Here is a 20,133-nt window from a genome sequence, read left to right on the forward strand (position 1 = left end):
GATATGATTCATGATCTAACAACCTTCCTTAAAAATTTTGTTTTTAACAAAAAAAATTTAACTTCTTTTTGTGAGGCCCTAGGGAAAAACCTAAGTGACCTTGCCCTTAAGCCTGCCCTGCCTGGGAAATAACATGGGGGTAGGGCATGATCTACCATTCTTACAATAACTTAATCCAATGACTTCTCGCAGCCTCTTTCTTCGGTGTGTCTGCCAGCCGGCCTTGCCTACAAGCTTTGAGATAGCATTAGTGGGGGGGTACATGAGCATGAACATGAAGATGATCTAACCATTCTTACAATAACTTAATCCAATGGCTTTTTCCAGAACTTTTCTTGGATGTCTGCCAATATTGCCTACAGGCATTTGAGAATAGAATTAACACAAACAAGATACAGAAAATGTTAAACAAACACAAACACACTCAGGGAGTGTCAAAACTACCATTTATTTATCCACAAAAGTTAAAAAAGAAATGCCTTTCATTTTTTAACTAACATGCCTTTTGCCAACATATATAAATGATACAACAATCATTTTCAATTACAGTTGAGAATGTATCAAGCAAAGAATGAAAAGATATGGAATCACGAAACAAATGATAGACACCTACCTGCATGTATCAACGTCTAGGTCTAGACTTGCAGCGAAATTCAGCTAAAAGTGCTATATGATCAGAGGACCACTCGGGTGATGGAAGTGCTGTGTCTTTCCTTAAACTTTCCTCGTCCAAGAGCTCCAATAAGGACTCAACTGTTAGAGAATCGGCTGAAACCGCAAACCAAATTATACTTAGTAAGCAATGGAAAATGGATAGAAATTAAAGAGATAAAACCAATTTATCATGCAGAATTTCACCTGTGTAAAATATGTAATCTAGGGTGCCAATAAAATCTCTAGTACAATTTGTAAATAATGGTTCATTTGTTGAGGGATCCAATCTCCTTCTCTGTTGCTCTAAACCAAGTCCAACTCCCAATCTTGCAAAGGATGAATATGCACTAACCTGTGAAACTAATTTGGTGACAACCAGCTTAAGCAATAAAACCAAATATATGCCTATAGCCCTCCATGTTGACACTCAAAAAAAAATTAACTGCATCCTTCTTTTAACTGAAACTTACTAAAAGAAAATAAAAATATATTAAAACCAAATACAGTAAAAAATTATAATGATTTATTACCAAAGGCAGTTGATGTATCAGCTTGCTGTGAGGACGCAATATATTAAGAGGATCTACTGTTAAATCCGGATGCAGTGGATCTACCTTTCCCATAGCAAGGAGTGCATGAGGAGCACTGCAACAAAGTTTACATGATCATTAATCAAGCAACAAACTGAGAACAAATTTAAAAGGCCCACTATAAATCAGCACATCGTACAAACCTTCCAGGAACAGAATTAAAGTCCCCACACACCAGCATTGGAATATCAGCACTGGCAGCTATTTTCTCCAACCCTTTTAAGAGAGTATGTACCTGATGAGAAAACACAGATAGAATGTAACTTCTAGGAAAACTTAAAACAGATAAAGGGGTATGTATCAAAACAAACAAAAATTAAATTACCTGCCAGAGCTTGACATCCTTTAGATCTTGGTGTACATTGACATGAGTATTTGCCTGTATTTAAAAACAAGCATAAAAATTGTTCAACAAACACAACAAAAGTGTGCTCATGAGAATGAAAAGAGGCCAAAAGGGGTAGTGGAAAGGTGTTATCTGTCTAACTGAGAAAGTCTAAATCGTGATTTCTCACTAGGAACATTAATATGCATCTAACCAACAAAAGGTAGAAGGAAATACAAACTAGCCACCCAAAATTAGAAGTCATTGCAATCTCTATAACAGAAAATAATGGCAATACTGCCTTCACAAGTACTTGGTGTTGCCTAAACTTGCCAATCTCCAGACGTATCCGATACTCAACCTACCACTCACAAGAAAGCAATCTGCCTATGACTCAGAAACCCCAAAACCGAAGACACCACATGGTTGCAGAAAGATGCAAAAGAAAACGGTGTTTTATATATTTAATAATCTAATGAAGTTTCCTGAGATAAATCCAATAAGCCACAAATTTCAAAAACAATTACAGTAAAGGAATAGGAAGCAACTGGAAACTACAGCAGTTAATGCAAAAAACGTCAGTAAACATTACCACACAAAGGAGCTGTCGCTTCCCAGGATTATCAGCTCCCTGATTACTAAATTTAGCTTCCAGGACCACAATGAGTGCAACATTATCCTGCGAACAAGAGAATTACATGTAAGGATCACTACACCAACATATGTTGCAAAAGATCAGCCTCGTCCCCCAAGACCTACGGACTCATGTCAAAGTACCAACCTTAACCAATCGACTTAAAGCGGTTTTCTTCTGAGTACTTGGAATCATAGCATCAGTCAATGACTGTGCAGCCTTATTAAATTCAACCTGTAGATAGGGAGGGAAAAAAAAAAAGGTCTATTGAAAAAGAAAACAAAATACCATAAATCTATCGCACAATGAAAAAAACATTTCCCAGACCTCGTATTTTTTAACATGTGAAAATCTGTCTCTTCGGAAAAATGTTGCACAACCATCAATAGTTAGTGTATTTCCAGTGTATACCTGATACCAATAAGAACACGAGTCAGTGAGACAAAATTCAGAAGCTGAACCACAATGAATGAGAAGATGTAAACAACCTCATTCGTTTTCCTCTTATATAAAGCTGTATAGCCATGTTTGTCAAGCTCAGGTGCAAAAAATTCCTCAAAATGATCGCATTGAACCTGTGAGAGAAAAGCAAAATTAGATCCAATCAACGACAGGCTCAAGCTATAACTAATTCAAAAGGTTGCACAAACAAAAACAGATGCATATCTTTCCAGGATACTTCAACAAGTAAAGAGGGGTAAATAGGAAAATCCAAAGTCCGTCACTCGAAGAAAATCAAAATGTAATTTTTCAAACCATAACATTACATAAAGATGTCCCCAATTGAGGAAAAAGAGTCGAAAGCTGCTAGGCCTATAAAAAGAATCACCTTAAATTAAAAAACTTGTTCATAAAGCTCCTAAATCAAGAAGAGCTGCATACCTCCTGAAGACAAACAATATCAGCACGATATCCAACTATTTCTCGTAGAAGATTCTGTCTGCGATATGGCCAGGAAAGTGCCCATGAAGGGCAGTAACTGTATAATTCACTCGTGGCATATGCATCAGACAAAATGTTGTACGAAAGCACAGTAAAAGTTCCAGAGGATGAAATACGACCATCTGAATCTATATGCATCATATCAGCTCCATTGACAGGGATCAAGCGGCGCGGGCTAGGAGACGGTGCTGGAATTACACGGGAAGTTAATATTGTATTGGCATGTCCTACTGGTACTTTAGTTTCTGCATCTACTACAACACACTCAAACTTGAGAACATGCCCAATATCATCAGCAGTTGGCGTATAGGTTTTAGAAAGCCCAACTTCAAACCAAGTTTCGCCACCACTCCTCTGTGTAATGGCTGCAGGATATAGAGGTGCAGAACCATTTGTCAAGCTAGGGGTTGATGCAGAACCGGATAAGCTAGCATTGAGAGCTCCAGATCCTGTGCTGTTATACCGCCCAAATAATTCTTCCTCCTTGTTTCCATTTTCATTTACAGCGCTTGCAGCACGTTCATGCAGAACACGATGATGCTGCCATGCATCTGAAAAGCACTTGGGAGAGCAATGGTAACTTTTAGCAATGGGTATTTTGGCCTTAACACAACCAAGGCACTGCAATGTGGCTTGCTCAGATGGGTGAACACTACACAGAGCAACTTTTTTATCACTTTGAATGCGATACCTATAGGAACACCACAGGCAATATTTGTCAAATCAAGTATTAGAACCCACGTTTCAGGAACACCCAGTAAACATATTTAAATAAATAAAGCAATTTTTTAACAGAAAGTACAAGAAAGAAGAAACAGAACCATAGTTTACCAAAAAGCCAAACGACTTGAACTAGACAATCTTAAAACAATGTGTCATCCAGAATTTCAGCATGGTTATGAAGACATATAAAAAACACATATAATATAGACATCAAAGCAAATTTTTAGCCAGCAAAATCTTAGAACCAAAAGATAGCTCTGTAAATGTAATATCCCTAACCATTTGCCGCAATAAAATTCTACATCCCCACAAAAAGAACAGGCATAATTAGAAGACACTAGCAGAATTTTATTTCTCATTAGATGTTGAATCTGCAGATGAAAGGAAACATGCCTTAAAAGGCAACTCAAAATATGAATACCACTCAGGTGTACAGGCATTTCAAACTAATAGCATTGATCTTCTTCACTATCAAATAAGTATAGGCCACTAATTTTACTCCATATAAGTATGAAATCTCTACTATATATTATGATTTAACTTTTGGGTATAACCATTTTTAAAAGATCATAGTGCCACAAAAGCCTATATTATCAAAGACTTACATCCCTCCTCAGAAATGCTAAGGTCTTACTACCATCAGTAAGTGCACTTTCAGCGGTGACAATACATGGTTATTCAATGACAGGAGCATATGATGAAAGCAACAAGGCCATATAGCTCAAGTACTTGCACTGACAAACACAAAACAGTTCAAAGAAGAAATAGACAACATCAAACCGATAAAAGGACAAAATCTAAAATGAGTAAGAATGGGACCACACCATTAGGAAATAAAGGAATAACATATAAACCATTTAAGAAAGGAATAGTATCAAAAGGAGGGGGGAAAAAAAGAAAAAAAAAAAAATCATGCCAAATCTCAAGATGCAGAATATCCTCAAAGTAGAACACTTACCAATAAATCATTTTAACACAAATGCACATACAGACAATTAAACTACCAAAATTCAGATTTGGAAACATTTTTCTTCTCCTCAATCAAAGACATCATCAACAACATAATGCATTCTGTAAATAACAGAATAGCTAACGGTAGAAAGCCTCACAGGTAATGTGAAGATTTTAATGTCCATGAACCGCAAATATAAAAATCATTGATGACATATCAAGAACCTGAAAACAAGGAAAGAGGCTCTTAAAATTCCTCAACAGACTTCTAATCCAAAAAAAAAGCGTTTCTTAAACAGATAGCAAGGAACTGGTTCATCAACTGCACTAAAAGAGTTGTATTTGCCCTTGTGGTTAAGAGTAACTTTCATTGCAGGATAGCACCATATTGCTTTTATGCCTATCATTAACTCTTAGCACTAGAGGATTACACGCACTTAGCCAGATAACATGCTGCAGTTCTAGATGCATTTGAACATACTTCATTAGCCGTTTTGTTCAACAGGATGGTTTAACCCGGATTTCCACAGCGGTGTTGTAGAATTTAATATGCAACTGCTTTAAATCGGATGCAACATTCACTAGCTCCTAATCTGTTATGCATTCTCATCCTCCAGACTTATTCAAGCCATTATGCCTCTATGTTATTCTTACCATAGCAATCATTATGTAGGTCCCTATAGCCTAATCCACTGCCCAATAGTATCGTATGCAGTGTATCATATGCCCTCCGACTTGACAACAAATAACTTTCCTTGCATTCAAAAATATAATGGGATGGATTTAACCTGAATATCCAGCACCGTATTATATAATTTAATATGCAGCTGCTTTAAAACGACCAAAAATCACAACACTCCCAATTCTTACCATAACAATCGTTTTGTATGTCCCTAGCCTAATCTACTTCCCAACAGGTTCGTATATGGTATATCATATGCTTCCGACTTCACGACAAGTTACCGCTTTATACCTATTCACTCTGCAACATTTTACCAGCCTATTTACTCCGTGACAAGTTACCAGTCTATTACCTCATGACAAGTTACGTGCCTATTCACCTCGCGACAAGTTACCCGCCTATTCACTCCACAACAAGTTACCCGCCTTACATTCAAAAATATATAATATTACTAGCATTACTAGGCAAATATTAGTTAACTAATTAAATTAGTCCAGTTAAGGAAATGATACATACAGTTTAACTAATTAAATTGGGCCAATTAAGGAAATGAAACATACTGTTAAGTTCAAACCATAACGGGCAATCTGGAAGACAGAATTCAAATTTAAATAATAATAAAAAACGAGGTACACAATCATGAGTACAGAAGTTTGTCTCGATACAATACTATCTTAGCACACATATAAACATGAATGTAACATAACAAAACATCAACCTCATAGACCAAAGAATGTTTTCTGAGCAGGAAAGAACAAAGTTCAAACCTTTGACAACATTCAGGTTAACAAATACACTTGCAAACCATCAACAATGACTGAAAACCATAACCAAAAAAATAAAAAAATAAAAAAAGAGCCCAGAACTACATGACATAAAACCGAAGGTAGAAAAAAGAACTTACCACTTGTATCTCAAGAAATGACCATCAATCGGGGCAGACTCGGGCACATCATCGTTAATGACCGTCTTGTCAAGTCGGCGAACAAGAACATAGGGCGTGAGCTCGCAGCCTACAATGGGGATATCCGAGGGAAGGTGCACGCGTACCACGCTAAGCATGCTTTTTCTCGTTATTCACTCTATGAAGAAGAATAGGCTATCGTCGCAGTAGTATTTCAAACCTATCAAACCCAATCGAGCTACACCAGCTTCTTCAAACACACCGAAGATTCGTAGGCGGATACCAGGCGGATCCGCCATTTACTTGACCCGAATACCCGCCAGCCTTTACTTGACCCCACAACAAAAAGGCCAAAAACCCTAGAAATCAAAATCCCCAAACAAAGACACCGTCCACGGATCAATAACTTTACAGAGAAAATAAAAAAAATCGAAATTGCAAAGAGACGAACAGAGAGAGAGAGAGGTGTGCTCTCGGATATTTTGTTGTACGTTTGGGGAGAAGGAAAGATTGAAGTGATTGAAGTGGATCGATTGAAGAAGAGGGATCGAAGATTCTAGAGAGAGAGAGATAGGGAAAATTGGAAGGGTGGTCTAGAGAGAGAAAGAGAAGAGAGAGGGATTAGGGAAAAAGCGGATCGATGATTAGGGTTTTACAGAGGAAGTGAAAGCAGTCGTCAACTCTCTGCTAGGGGAGGGTTGGGTTCCTATAGAAGAGGCATTCTAGAGAGAGAAACAAAATAAAATATAAAATAAAATAAAAATCAGAGGAAGAGAGAGAATGGAAGAGAGTTGGGATGTTGTACGATATGATACTTTAGTTTTCCTCTCTCTTCTCCTTTTTTTTTTTTTTTTTCTTGTATTTGTTTTGTGTTTTTGTCCCGCTTTTGGGCATTTGTGTTTTTGCTTTGTTTTATTTTTAATTTTTTATTAACAAAAATAAATTAAAGTAAAATAATTTCTTCTCTCTTGTCCTTCATTTTTTTATTTTTGGGGGGTAAATTCTCTCCTCTTTCTAAAATTTAGAGTATATTTATTTTCATATTTATTTTAATGTTTTCTTCCATCTCAATTACAAAGTGATGGTCAATATTGTTTTATATCTTCAAATTATTGAAAAAAAATAAATATTTCCTCTTCGTGAACTGCTTATTGGTTTCAAATTTTGAATCTCTCGTCCAAAATTTTTAAGAAATATTTTTATTTCAATAATTCATACAATATAAAACCAATAAATATATTGACTCTTTTCTTGGTTTGAATTTTGTATTTATAATTTGTAACAGTCATTGATTTATGATTTTTTGACTTATTTTCAAGTTATTTATATTTAGTACGACCCAAAAAAAGAAAAAAAAGTTAATTATACGTAGAAAACATTATGTACTGATGAATCATTTTTTACCGTATAATTTTCATGAAAATATATTAAAGCAAATTCTAGTCCTTTTTTCTGTCTGGTATTTTTGTATATCCTTGAAGCTATTGTTTTTCTTTTCCCCTATTATTAATTTTTGTGTTTCTTTTATCTCCATAACGAAAATTGTAAAATAGTTTTGGACAACACCAACGTTTTTCACAAAATCCAATTTGTATATAATTTGGGCAGCTTTATTGAATATTTTTCCTTGAATCCTATACCGAATAAATTAATTATGTTTGTACGTACGAATGTATGTGATTTGCATGTTATTGTTGATATATATATATATATATATTTATATATATATATATATATATATATATGTTAATTTTGCAGTGGACTTGTGCCTCCAGCATTTGCGCAGCCAAAAAGGATGCCAATTATATAAGGAATATGTCTTTTTTCTTTTTCTTTTTCTTTTTTTCTTGTAGTAACGTCTTTAATTAAGCATACTTTCTAGCAAGTATATGAATAAAAAATGTATTGAATACTAGATAGGACGAATAATATTGAGAGTTAATTATAATAAATAAAATCTCTACATTTGAGATGGAATAATAACTATTGAGCCACTATACATATGATTAAATAATTTTGGATATTGCTTTATAGTTTATATTGGTTCCCCCACAAATTATTGAAAAAAAAAAAAAACATAATGGGTTTCATTAATTTGTATAAAGTTTGTACAAAGATTTTATATATAAAGCAGTGGCCATAACATCTTATGTAAATCATTATGAAATAGAAAGTATATTTATTATTACTTTCTGTACCAAACCAGTATGGGAAGTATATATAATATAATCATGCTTCAGATTAATTCATAACCAGCCTGAAATAAGTTTTAAGGCTTTAGATTTAAGTGATTCTAAACTCCTATAAAAAAATTTAATAATTTTTTTTTTTTTGTTTTTTAATTCTAAAAGACATAACAAACACTTCATACAAATAACCAATACTGTCTATATATATATATATATATATCATCCAACACCATAGAAGCTACTAGTGCAGTGGGGTGGGGCACTGCGTTGAGCACGGAAGCCTGTTGGCCTCCATGGGAGCATCAAACCGAAGGCCATAAAAAGCCATTAAGGGAGCAATTTTTCCATTATCATGGAATTTCAAATTTAGTTAAATTTGAAAAAGAGCTTAGCCATTAAATAAATTAATAATTAATATTTAAAATCTTAAATGAAATATATAACAAACATTTATCATATAAAATTTTCTAATTTAATAAACTTTACAATTCTTTAACAAAAGAATTTTTGTATTATATATATATATATATATGTAGCCTTTGTGGCCCAATAAAATATAAGAATAATTAGACAGTCCAATAGTAATTTTATCTTATTTTTCAATGAAAATTTTAAATTCGAACGTCCTCACCTTCAAATTTTTTTATTAAAAAAAAAAAACTCATGATTTGGTTATATAATTTTGAGATGGATGATTATTGCACTTGAAATCTATTTTATACTTTAAAATAATCCTAATTGATTACTTTTGTTTTGAGAAGGGTAGCATGGCCAAGAATTTGCCGTACTGTATCAAACACTTGTTTATTGACCATCCTTCTATAAATTTTAATGCCAAAAATAGTCTACGAGCTTTGTTCACATTGCAAATGTTTTTAACTATTTACCGTAGAAAAAAGATGAATAAAGTTGATTAAGTGGTAGATTTTTTACATCCACATTTTTAAACTTATTAGAGCTCCAAATTAGAGGTAATCTAAAATTAAAATCACACATTAACCATAGATTATGTCTTAATGTAAATTGGTTTAAAACCGTGGAAACAACTTCATTGTTACTTTTTGAAAAAATTTAATGGGCATGTAGATGTAGAAATGCATGACAACCATTGCTATACCAGAATAATATATGATCTAAAACGGTGAATGAACTCTAGGATTAGCACAGCGTCAAGGTATCATGTGGTAGAAGAATCCCGCATTGGCGGCAAAGATTAAAGTCATATATTAAGACATAGATTAGGCCCTCATATGGTACCGTTTGATTCACCTCAAGTTCAGCAACTAATATTTTTATTTTTATTATTATTATTATTTTGCTAACAAAAATAACTAATATTATATAATTATTAAAAAAAACAACTAATATTATTTATTAGCTAAAACTCATCAGCCTAACCAAGGACTATTAGGATCAGGTGAAAGAGAATGGTAGCAGGCAGAGTTATTATGTACACACATGGTGAGAGTGGAGTTACCTCCTCTACATGTCGTTTTCACATCACTAGACGTCGTACGCCTTACATCATTACATGCATGATTGCATGTCGTACGTTAAACACATTTACTCAAAAGGCTGATAGAATTTTTACTCTAGGCAGCGTTTGGTATGTGATAAATTATAAAATACCAAACGCTTAGGGCAAATATATTTAATGCTTACTCTATATGGACTCTGAAATCTCCTTTTATCCAATCATGTTTTCTATCACAACCAAAACTATATCAAATTGAAGCCAATTTGTTTTAAACTCCATAATTGATCCTGAGGTAGCTTCCATGAAACTAGCTTCTGCGAAGATCACTTTGCCTTGACAACAAAATAAATTTTATCAAAACTATATTAAAAAAAAAAACAAAACAATTTTATGGTGTAATTTGAAGCAATTGTGGAAGATTAGCAAACCAACAATTAAGTTTAACCATAAATATATACACTCATAATCCAACTTCACAAAGCTATAGTGTTTTGCTTGCGTGTGAAACATAATTGGACACTCAATTGGATATTGATATGCTGCGGATATATACATAGAAGATAGAAGATCATCCACTATATCGAGTGCTTAGATTATATGCCAAATATGAATTTAGAATTTCAACAACATTTTGATCGAGTTGAATAAAATAAAAATCCAACGATGACAAAAATCCGTACCCATTTGGTTCCTGTCCAATAGTGTTAGAAACATTTTATTTTGATGATATATAAAATCTTACAGTTGGGACCCTCGATTTGATTTTTTTTTTCCTTTAATTTCATGAAATATATGTAAATTAAATTACCGACATATCTAAAAATTAGGCATGAAAAAAAAGCATCAAACATGGAAGCTCATATAATTCACTTCTAAACAAAAACAAAAGAAAATCTACAAGTTAGAAATCAGGCACAAAAGTTGGCTACTAAATCTATGTGGTGTGTACCACTAAGTTTAGATGGGAATATTATGCTTTCCAAAGCAAACCATCCATAATTAGCTACTTCAGGCTAGGCATCCATCACGCATACAATCTATAAAAAAAACCCTTCTTCTTTTTCTTTTTTTTTTTTGATAGAACTATATATATAAAAAAAAAAAACCTTCACGCTAACTTAGTCTCTACTCAACCACACCCCCCCCCCCCCCCCAAAAAAAAAAAAAAAAAAAAAAAAGGGTTTCTTCAATCTTACTTTTTCTATACTGTGTAAACATGGCTAAGCTAAATTTCTTCAATTCCTCCATGGTTCTTCTTGTTCTTTCAGGTTCCTTTTGCTTAATTATCTTGAATTGTCACTTTCTGACTCCTACTAGTTTTCGATTCTTTACAAAATAGAAAGCTGTTTTCTAAAACTGTTTTCAAAAAGAATCAGAACATGTATAATTCTGCAATAACCCTGTTTCATCTGTTAGTTTCTTTTCTCTTGATGCCTCTTCATAAACAGTTTTTATTTTATTTTATTTTATTATTATTATTTTTTCTCTTGATGCCTCTTCATTGGCAGTTTTTATTTTATTTTATTTTATTTTTTATGTAAATTTGTTGCAGCTGCAATAATGGATGGATCTGTGGTTGGAGTATTTGCACAGAAAAGATGCCAAGAAAGGTTATATAACAGTGGTTGTACACTTTCAGATTGTGGGAAAAGATGCTGGATAAAACACCATGAGCCAGGATATGAATGTGTTGCCAACGCTGGAAAAACTATCTATGCCTGTTACTGCTTCTTCACCTGTGGCTGATTTATATATATTGTTTTGTTTTGTTTTTCAATTTTCTTTTATGGAATTCTAGAATATCATTAAGCACACCCTACAAAGTACTGTTACTGATTTGATAATTGATAATAATAAAATAAATTCTGTTGAGTTAAAGAGTTGTATTGTAAATTTTCTTTCAGCTGCTTTATTTTCTGAATTTAAAGATTTTCTGAAATGACAATTTTCTGGCAATTTCAAGCACATTGAAGCATTTTCTTGAGCATGACAAAACAGCAAAAATCCATATTCTGGTGGAAAATTAAGCAACAATTGGGTTATTTACCACTTGCCAGTCTCTCATGATTCTTTTGATTTGTACATAAATGGGTCTCAAGCTCATAATCTAACCTTTTCAAAGCCACACATCAACAAGAAAATTGTGTTTATACAGGGGGTTGCTTACAGTAATATGTGCAAAAACAAGTGGTTTCTTTGCACACTCCAGTCCCATATGGCTCTTCGGAGCATTCTTGAATGCAAGTATGCAACTCACATTTGCTTGAGTCAACCCGCTTATGACACGTGTGTTCTGGTATCCTCACTGCCCGGGCACCTCCGTGGACTGATAAGGCCGAAAGGAAAACAAAAGAAAATTGAGTCTAAATTGTATGCAATATGCATAATGATTCTGCAGATTATAATAGATTTATAGATAAGAGAATATATAGTATCAGTATTTTCCTTAGCAATATATTGACCGGCTACGGACGTTTAGCACTATCAAAAAAATGACAGATTGGATGTTTTTTGGTAAATTGATAGATTGGATGTTGATGTAATCAAGATCTTGAAAGCATCATGAAATTTTCAAAATGGAAAGCATTATTCCTCTGTTTTGTATCTGTGTATATTACAGTGACATTTGATGTGACTAAAGGGTAATTAACTTCTGTGAGGTTAAAAATAAAATAAAAAAAAAAAAAGAAGCAAAAAATCAAATACAATCTACCTTATGAGTTTCATAGGTTAGGTTCTAAATCAAATATATCTCTTTAGTTCTATATCCAATCATATGAAGGATATGAATTAGTAAGAAAGATACAGCAAAAGAAAATTTTACAATATTATCAGAAGAAATATAACACAAGAGTAAAGCTTTTTGTGGTGCAAAGAGAACAACCTGAGAAAAGAAGCAAGATCATGAGGGCATAGAGTGTGCAGGAGGAGATCTTCATCTTTCAAAAGAGGGTGTGTTGTTCACAAGAGGCAAAGCTTGGTCTTGTAGGATGGTCATTAAAGAGCCTGTGCCTTGTCTTATACGATGCCCAGAGATTCTAAAGCCTAAAATTTACTTGAAGATACAAAAAACTATATATTTATATATTTAAAGCAGTATATATTATTTGTTGTATATCAACTGGGTAAATGTTCCAGTACTGAAATATGTCTAACAACAAAGATTAGACAGTCCACCAAAATAAATAAATAAATAAATAAAGAAACAGGGCACTCTGCTTTTTTTTTTTTTTTTTTTGGGGGGGGTAAGAACAGGGCACTCTGTTGAGAACTTACAGATGGAGATGGAGTTTTGAATACAATGATTAAAATTTATAATCTATCCGGTACATTTTGGAAGAATCCAAGTTTTAAAAACATAATTAAAGAAAACAATTTTCTGAAAAAGTGTTTTCAAATCAAAGTATCTTGGAACTCCAACTCAATCTGTGTTAGTAGTTATGATAAGCTTCTTTAGTAGAGCACAAATTCTTTTCTTTCTACAGACTGCTTGAAACGTGACACTTGATGATTTCTACTTTTGATCCATAACCGTATCCATTACTTTAACTTCATCCGTAATAAACTCCATAAGAAATGGGTAATAATATTCAAGGGCCAATTTTTAAGCACCTTCTTTGAACCAACTATCCTGTCTATGCTACTACCATTTGGGTTCTAAGACCGTAATATAGTTTGCTAAAGGCAAAATATTTTATAAAACCACACCCCAACTTTGCTAGTTTTGCTAGGAGAACTTTGTATTTTGAAAAACAAGAGAGACGTATTTTGAAAAATAAGAGACATATCGATAAATTGTCCATCAAAGAAAACACTGATCAAACAGCCAAAACACCCTTTGGGCAAAAGACTGTTGCAAAACACAACAGCATACGGCAAAAGAGGAGAAAAAAAAATTATAATCAATTTTTTCAATCGCAAACATATTAATGGCCAATAAAATTAACAGTCTTAAACAAAATTATACCTCCAAAGATAATCATTTCCATATTCAAATGAAAAAAACATTAAAACATATCCAAAAATCTAATAGAGCTCACAGATCTGTTGCAAAAACAGGAAGATTAAAACCGAAAAAAAAAAACTCTAATAACCACCCTTGAGATCGTTAACAACATCATAGGGAATGGGAGTAACTGTTTCCAACTGAGCTCCTTCCACCTTGAAGCCAGGCTTAGGACCCTCAGGTTGCCTCTTTGTGCTGATGACCTCTCCTCTTGCCTTAGCCTCGGCTTTTAGCTGATCGTTCTTCACCTTCCTCAACCGAAATTCCTCGGTGCACCTAGATGGCTGAACATGCTCAACACGAACATGGATCCTCTTCCTGATTATCCTATTCCCAACCTGTTTTCAAATAAAGGCTTGAATTCATTCATCACAAAACCTAAACCAATTAAAGATGGATTTATGACCTAAGGCAGAGTGCAATGGGCAGTCACACAGAAGATTTTCGAATATATTGTGCCAATGAAAAATGCTTAGCAACAACAATAATCAAAGAACAATTTAAGAACTTAAATGGATCAAAGTACATAATCTTCAGATGCATTGAAGAGTATCCATACAACTAGAGTATGCCACACCATATAAAGGTTGCTTTGAAATAGAGAGTATTGATGGGTAATGATATTAAGCAAAAGAAAACTGCTTTCTGACAAAAATATAATACTCAGTATTTAGTCAGTATTAAACCAAGCTATCAAATTTAAACAATTAAACAATCATAGTCATGGAATCACACTGAATTGCACACTCCCTAAACATGTAAGATGTAATGTGCAAACTTTTAATACAGATTTTACAAACAAGACAAATAGTAACACATCTTATAACAACCATTCAATTTCCAGATGGTATAACGACTTTAAAGCTGAACATGAATAGAACTATAACCCAGTAAATATTTAGAAACAAAACACGATCCACACTCAAAAGCTCGATACCCAACTAATCCATCAAAGCCAACAGCTAAAGAAAAGTAAAATCGAAAAATACACAAAACTAAATACTAACAAAACTTGCACCAAGCAAAGAAAGCTAAAAATATTAGTGTAAAAGCCATGGCGTATACCAAATTATATAGGAAACACGCAAAACAAAACAGCTTATAAAACGGGAAATTCACAAAACAATTTCATTTCATAACAAAAAAATAAAATAAAATAAACAAAATCTTAAAAATTTATTTGCTAATTCCATTTCGCTACAAAACAAGAAATTTCAATAAATAAAAGTATCAAACACTACCAGAAACATAGTAAAGTTAACAAAAGCCAGTGAACCCATATAAGAATTTTTTTACTTAAAAAGAGAGAGAAACCCACAAAAACCCAGCAAAGGACAGGATCGGAAATATACCTGCTTGTTGACCTCGACGCCGATGGCGCGCTTGGTGACATTCCAGACACGACCAGTGCGGCCATGGTAGAACTTGTGGGGCATACCCTTGTGGACAGCTCCGTTCACCTTGACATCCACATAGTCCCCAATCTTGTAAGTCCTCAGATAAGTGGTGAGCGGGATGTAACCCTTCTTCCTGAACGGCCTCGAAAACAGATCGCGGGTTCTAGATCTCAGACCATGTCCGGCCGGCATTTTCAGCTAGCTTGGGTTAGGATTAGGGTTTCTCACTTGCAGCGGCAACTAAACCTCAGAAGATTTGCCCAGCCTTCGTAACTCTCTTATATACACCCTTTCTCATAATTTACTGTGGTGTATAAAGAAATAAAAGTTTCAAAAGTTTCATTGAGTTTCGGCCTTTCAAGATTCTCACTGCGGCCCAATTGTTAATTGGTCGGGGAACAACAAGAAAAATAAATAAACATATAAATAAATAAATGAGGTATCTTTTTGTTAAAGTATGATATATATATATATATATATATATTTTTTTTTTTGTGACTATTTAAAATAACTAAAAAGAGAAAATATTTGTCTATGTTGTCTATTCTTTTCCAAAGTAATAAATGATATTTGAAAAAATACATAATAATTTTTTTCATTAAGTTAAAAATTTTACTAATAACAAATTCATTTCTAAACAAAGACAAAAGAGAGTAGACGAAGCAAATCCATAAGGTAGACTTTAGGCACAAAGTTGGTTACTAAATCCATGTGGTCCGTGTACCTCTAATATTTCGCTTTCCAAGGCAAACCATCCATATAACTAGATACTTTAGGCTAGCCATCCATCACACATACAATCTATGGAGAGACACCCAAAAAAAAAAAAAAAAAAGGAAAAAACCTTCACATCTTGTTGTTCTATACTGTATTAACGTGGCTAAGCTCAATTTCTTCACTTCCTCCGTCATTCTTCCTGTGCTTTCAGGTTCTTGAATTATTACTAGCTAACTCTTGCTAGTTTTCAATTCTTTAGAAAGAGAAACCTGTTTTCTAAAACAGTTTCCAAAAGAATGAAAGCATGTATAATTCTGCAATAACCCCCGTATCACTTTGTAATAAACTCCATAATTCTTTTTTCAGGTGGAGATAATGGGTAATTACATTCGATGGCCAACTTTTAAGCATTTTCTTTTCAATTTCGACCACCATATGGCCTATGCGATCATTAGCGAAACATTTGCGAAACCTAGCATCTGTAACCGAGACTCTAATATGGTTACTAAAGGAAAATATTTTATAAAACAACCTCCCAACTTTGTAAATTTTCTAGGAGTACTTTGTATTTTGAAAAATAAGAGAGACATGTATACATTGTCGATCATGGTAATCTCAGAATAAAACGGCCACAACATCCTTGGGGCGAATGACTGTTCTAAAACACAACTACATACGGCAAAAGAGACAAATTTATAATTTAATTTTTCAATAGCAAACATATTACTAAGTATTAAAGTTAACAGTCTGAAACAAAAATGTACCTCCAAAGATTTTATCAATTCCATATTCAAATGAAATTGTACTCAAAACATAAACATGTCCAATAAGCTCTATCAGTTGCAAAAACAGGAAGATGTAAAAGAAAAAAAGAGAAAAAAACAAAAAAAAAGGGAAAAACAGGAACAACTCTAATAGCCACCCTTGAGATCGTTAACAACATCATAGGGAATGGGAGTAACTGTTTCCAATTTAGCTCCTTCCACCTTGAAGCCAGGCTTAGGACCTTCTGGCTGCCTCTTTGTACTAATGACCTCTCCTCTTGCCTTAGCCTCTGCCTTTAGCTGATCGTTCTTCACTTTCCTCAATCGAAATTCTTCGGTGCATCTAGATGGCTGAACATGCTCCACACGAACATGGATCCTCTTCCTGATTATCCTATTCCCAACCTGTTTCCAAGTAAGGATTAAAAATAAAGGCTTGAATTCATTCATCACAAAACCTAAATCAATTGGAGATGGATCCAATAACGAAGATGGAAGAACAGTTTAAGAACAAAAATCTTGATGTGGATAATGTTCACGTGCATTGAAGAGTATCCATACAACTAAAGTATGCCACAGAATATGAAGGTTTCTTCGTATCAGAGAGTACTGATCGCTAAAGATATTCAACAAAAGAAAACTGCTTTCTGACAAAAATATGATACTCAGCTTCTTGTCAGCAATAAACCATGCTTTTACTATTTAAACAATGCAACAATCATAATCACCGAATCACATTGCATTGCTACCTAAACTGTAAGACGTCATGTGCAAACCTTTAATAATGATTTTACAACCAAGATAAATAACTACAATTCAATTTCCCAAACAGCAGCAAATAATGGTATTAGGGCTTTAAAGCTGAAAATAACTAGAAATATAACCCAGTAGATATTTAGAAACAAAATACTCTCCATGCTCACGAGCTCGATACCTAACTAATCCATCAAAGCCAGTGAAACAGTAAAATACATAAAAACCAATCAGTAACAAAACTTGTACCAAGTCAATGAAAGCTTTCATGCAATATAAAATCTCGAAATTGATTAAAAAGATTACAAAATCATTAGGACAAATCCCAAAAGCTTATACAACGGAAAAAATTCACAAAACAATTTCATTTCATTTCATAAAATAAGAAATGTACAAAATTTATTTGCTTAATCCATTATAGTTTCCAAACAAGAACTTTCACTGCATACAAACACTAGCAGAAATATACGGCCTCTTAAGGAAAAGTTAACAACAGCCAGTGACTCTATATGATAATTTTTACCGGAAAAGGAGAAAAACCAACAAAAAAAACCAGATGGGAAACATACCTGCTTGTTGACCTCGACGCCAATGGCGCGCTTGGTGACGTTCCAGACACGACCAGTGCGGCCATGGTAGAACTTGTGGGGCATACCCTTGTGGACAGCTCCGTTCACCTTGATATCCACATACTCCCCAATCTTGTAAGTCCTCAGATAGGTGGTGAGCGGGATATAACCCTTCTTCCTGAACGGCCTCGAAAACAGATCGCGGGTTCTAGATCTCAGACCATGGCCGGCCGGCATTTTCAGCTACCTAGGGTTAGGGTTTCTCACTTGCAGCGGCAACTCGAGCTCAGAAGAAGCACTTTACGCTTCTTATCTCTGTTATATAGTGGAGATGACTCGGCGGGCTAGGGTTTTATTTAAAGGCCGTATGTGCATATTATCCTTTATTGTCTATATACACCCACCCTTGGAGTGCGTGTAAAGAAATAAAACGTTACGAAAGTTTAAGGGGAGTTTGGCCCAATAGGCCTGTTTGAAGGAGGCTAATAAAATCTACCCACGTTGTCTTAAAATTTTTTGTTTTACCCTCTTACTTTTTGATATTCCTATCCTTAGAAATAAAAATTAAAATGAGAAGCTATTGCATTTTTTTCTGAAAGCGGAGTACGAAGAAAAAGAGGAAGAGAAAAAGCGGAAGAGAAAGTGAGAGAGAACGGTGAAACGGCTTGGGACGAACGGAGAGTTCTTCAAGAAGAATAGTAATCGGATCAACTTTTCTTCTCTTTGTTTTTATTTTTCCTTTTGTTTTCGAAACCATCAATTCATAAGAATATATAAAACGAAAATAATATACATGATCAGTAATCACCGACATGGTTGAAAGCCTGGTAATCAGATCAACTGGCCTCTTTTCTTGAAATGATTCAAATTCGGAAGGCCAAAAATCAAATTGCAAGGCAAAAGATCCACAGCCGAAAGTAAAAGCAAAACTGTGGTAGCAGGAACCGTTGAGCAATGTCAATTTTTCCATTGTTGTATCCCAGTTGTTGCTCCATCTCCGATTCGGTTCAGTTTATCCCATTTGGCTTTTAAAGTTGTGGATCGGCTCATTACTCATTGCAACCAAAGTTACAAAAGAATCGGTGGGCATAGTAAGTAGACCAAAAAAAAAAAAAAAAAAAAAAGCCCCAGCCAAAGGTTTTTATTTATTTATTTCTTTATGTTTTTTTACTGGAATTTTCTAGTAAAAAATGAAAGAAAAATTGCTCTCCAGAACCCCAAAAAAAAAAAAAAGGGAAAAAAAAGAAAAAATTTGTTGCTTATCTTCTGGTCTGCCAAAAAAAAAAAAAAAATGAAAAAGAAAAAGCTTGACCTTTGTTATTGGGATTTGATAGTTCCAAACATTGGTAAATTCTTGAGCTCCCATGCGACTCTTTCTTGGCTTTCAAGAGAAATTAATTACATTTTTCATTAGTTTTTTATCTTCAAAGTTCAATGGGATTGTGTATGGGTTTGGGAAGAAGAAAGAAGGAAAGCATTGCAGGGATTGTGCTTCTCGGGGAAGGAGGAAAGAAAAAAGTAATATTTTATTTTAATGAAGGGTAAAATAGGAACAGAAGGGCAGATATGAAAAATTTGAAAGAGAAGGGGCATATTTCATTAGCCACCTATTTTGGTGGGTATCGGGCCACATTTCCCAAAGTTTAATGGACTGTCGGTCCTTCAAGACTCTCAGTTTGGCCCAATTTTGAATTGGTCGGATATAAAAAGAAAATAAATAAATAAACAAATCAGGCATCTTTTTGTTAATGTATGGATTTTTTTTTTTTTTTGGCTAGTATATAAAATAACGAAATAAGAGAAAATATTTTATCCACTGCATGGCAGCTTTGGTAGGTGGTAGATATTTGAAAAAA

General features: G+C 34.0%; 3 protein-coding genes and 1 long non-coding RNA gene across 4 annotated transcripts; 1 reads left to right on the forward strand and 3 right to left on the reverse strand.

Annotated features, from left to right (window-relative positions):
* Positions 1–4: 4 nt before the first annotated feature.
* Positions 5–7,240, reverse strand: LOC107432276 (carbon catabolite repressor protein 4 homolog 1). The gene is made up of 12 exons (XM_048465337.2): positions 6,406–7,240; positions 3,086–3,836; positions 2,692–2,778; positions 2,531–2,614; positions 2,351–2,437; positions 2,162–2,248; positions 1,570–1,623; positions 1,388–1,479; positions 1,185–1,299; positions 859–1,006; positions 614–768; positions 5–356 (listed from the first exon to the last, which is right to left on the reverse strand). Exons 1-11 carry the CDS (start codon positions 6,561–6,563, stop codon positions 623–625), a joined length of 1,809 nt encoding a protein of 602 aa, XP_048321294.1. The 5' UTR covers positions 6,564–7,240; the 3' UTR covers positions 5–356; positions 614–622.
* A 3,964-nt stretch (positions 7,241–11,204) lies between these two features.
* On the forward strand, positions 11,205–11,949 carry LOC125419449 (uncharacterized). The gene is made up of 2 exons (XR_007238401.2): positions 11,205–11,339; positions 11,624–11,949. It is a non-coding gene; the product is annotated as an uncharacterized LOC125419449 (long non-coding RNA).
* A 1,915-nt stretch (positions 11,950–13,864) lies between these two features.
* On the reverse strand, positions 13,865–15,735 carry LOC125419448 (large ribosomal subunit protein eL21z/eL21y). The gene is made up of 2 exons (XM_048465669.2): positions 15,430–15,735; positions 13,865–14,415 (listed from the first exon to the last, which is right to left on the reverse strand). Exons 1-2 carry the CDS (start codon positions 15,664–15,666, stop codon positions 14,158–14,160), a joined length of 495 nt encoding a protein of 164 aa, XP_048321626.1. The 5' UTR covers positions 15,667–15,735; the 3' UTR covers positions 13,865–14,157.
* A 1,130-nt stretch (positions 15,736–16,865) lies between these two features.
* Positions 16,866–18,590, reverse strand: LOC125419494 (large ribosomal subunit protein eL21z/eL21y). Its single transcript, XM_048465668.2, has 2 exons — positions 18,278–18,590; positions 16,866–17,360 (listed from the first exon to the last, which is right to left on the reverse strand). The coding sequence occupies exons 1-2, from the start codon at positions 18,512–18,514 to the stop codon at positions 17,103–17,105; spliced, it is 495 nt and encodes a 164-aa protein (XP_048321625.1). The 5' UTR covers positions 18,515–18,590; the 3' UTR covers positions 16,866–17,102.
* Positions 18,591–20,133: the final 1,543 nt, after the last annotated feature.

The sequence above is a fragment of the Ziziphus jujuba genome, chromosome 11 (genome assembly GCF_031755915.1).
Source record: "Ziziphus jujuba cultivar Dongzao chromosome 11, ASM3175591v1".
In the NCBI taxonomy this organism is placed as follows: Eukaryota; Viridiplantae; Streptophyta; class Magnoliopsida; order Rosales; family Rhamnaceae; genus Ziziphus; species Ziziphus jujuba.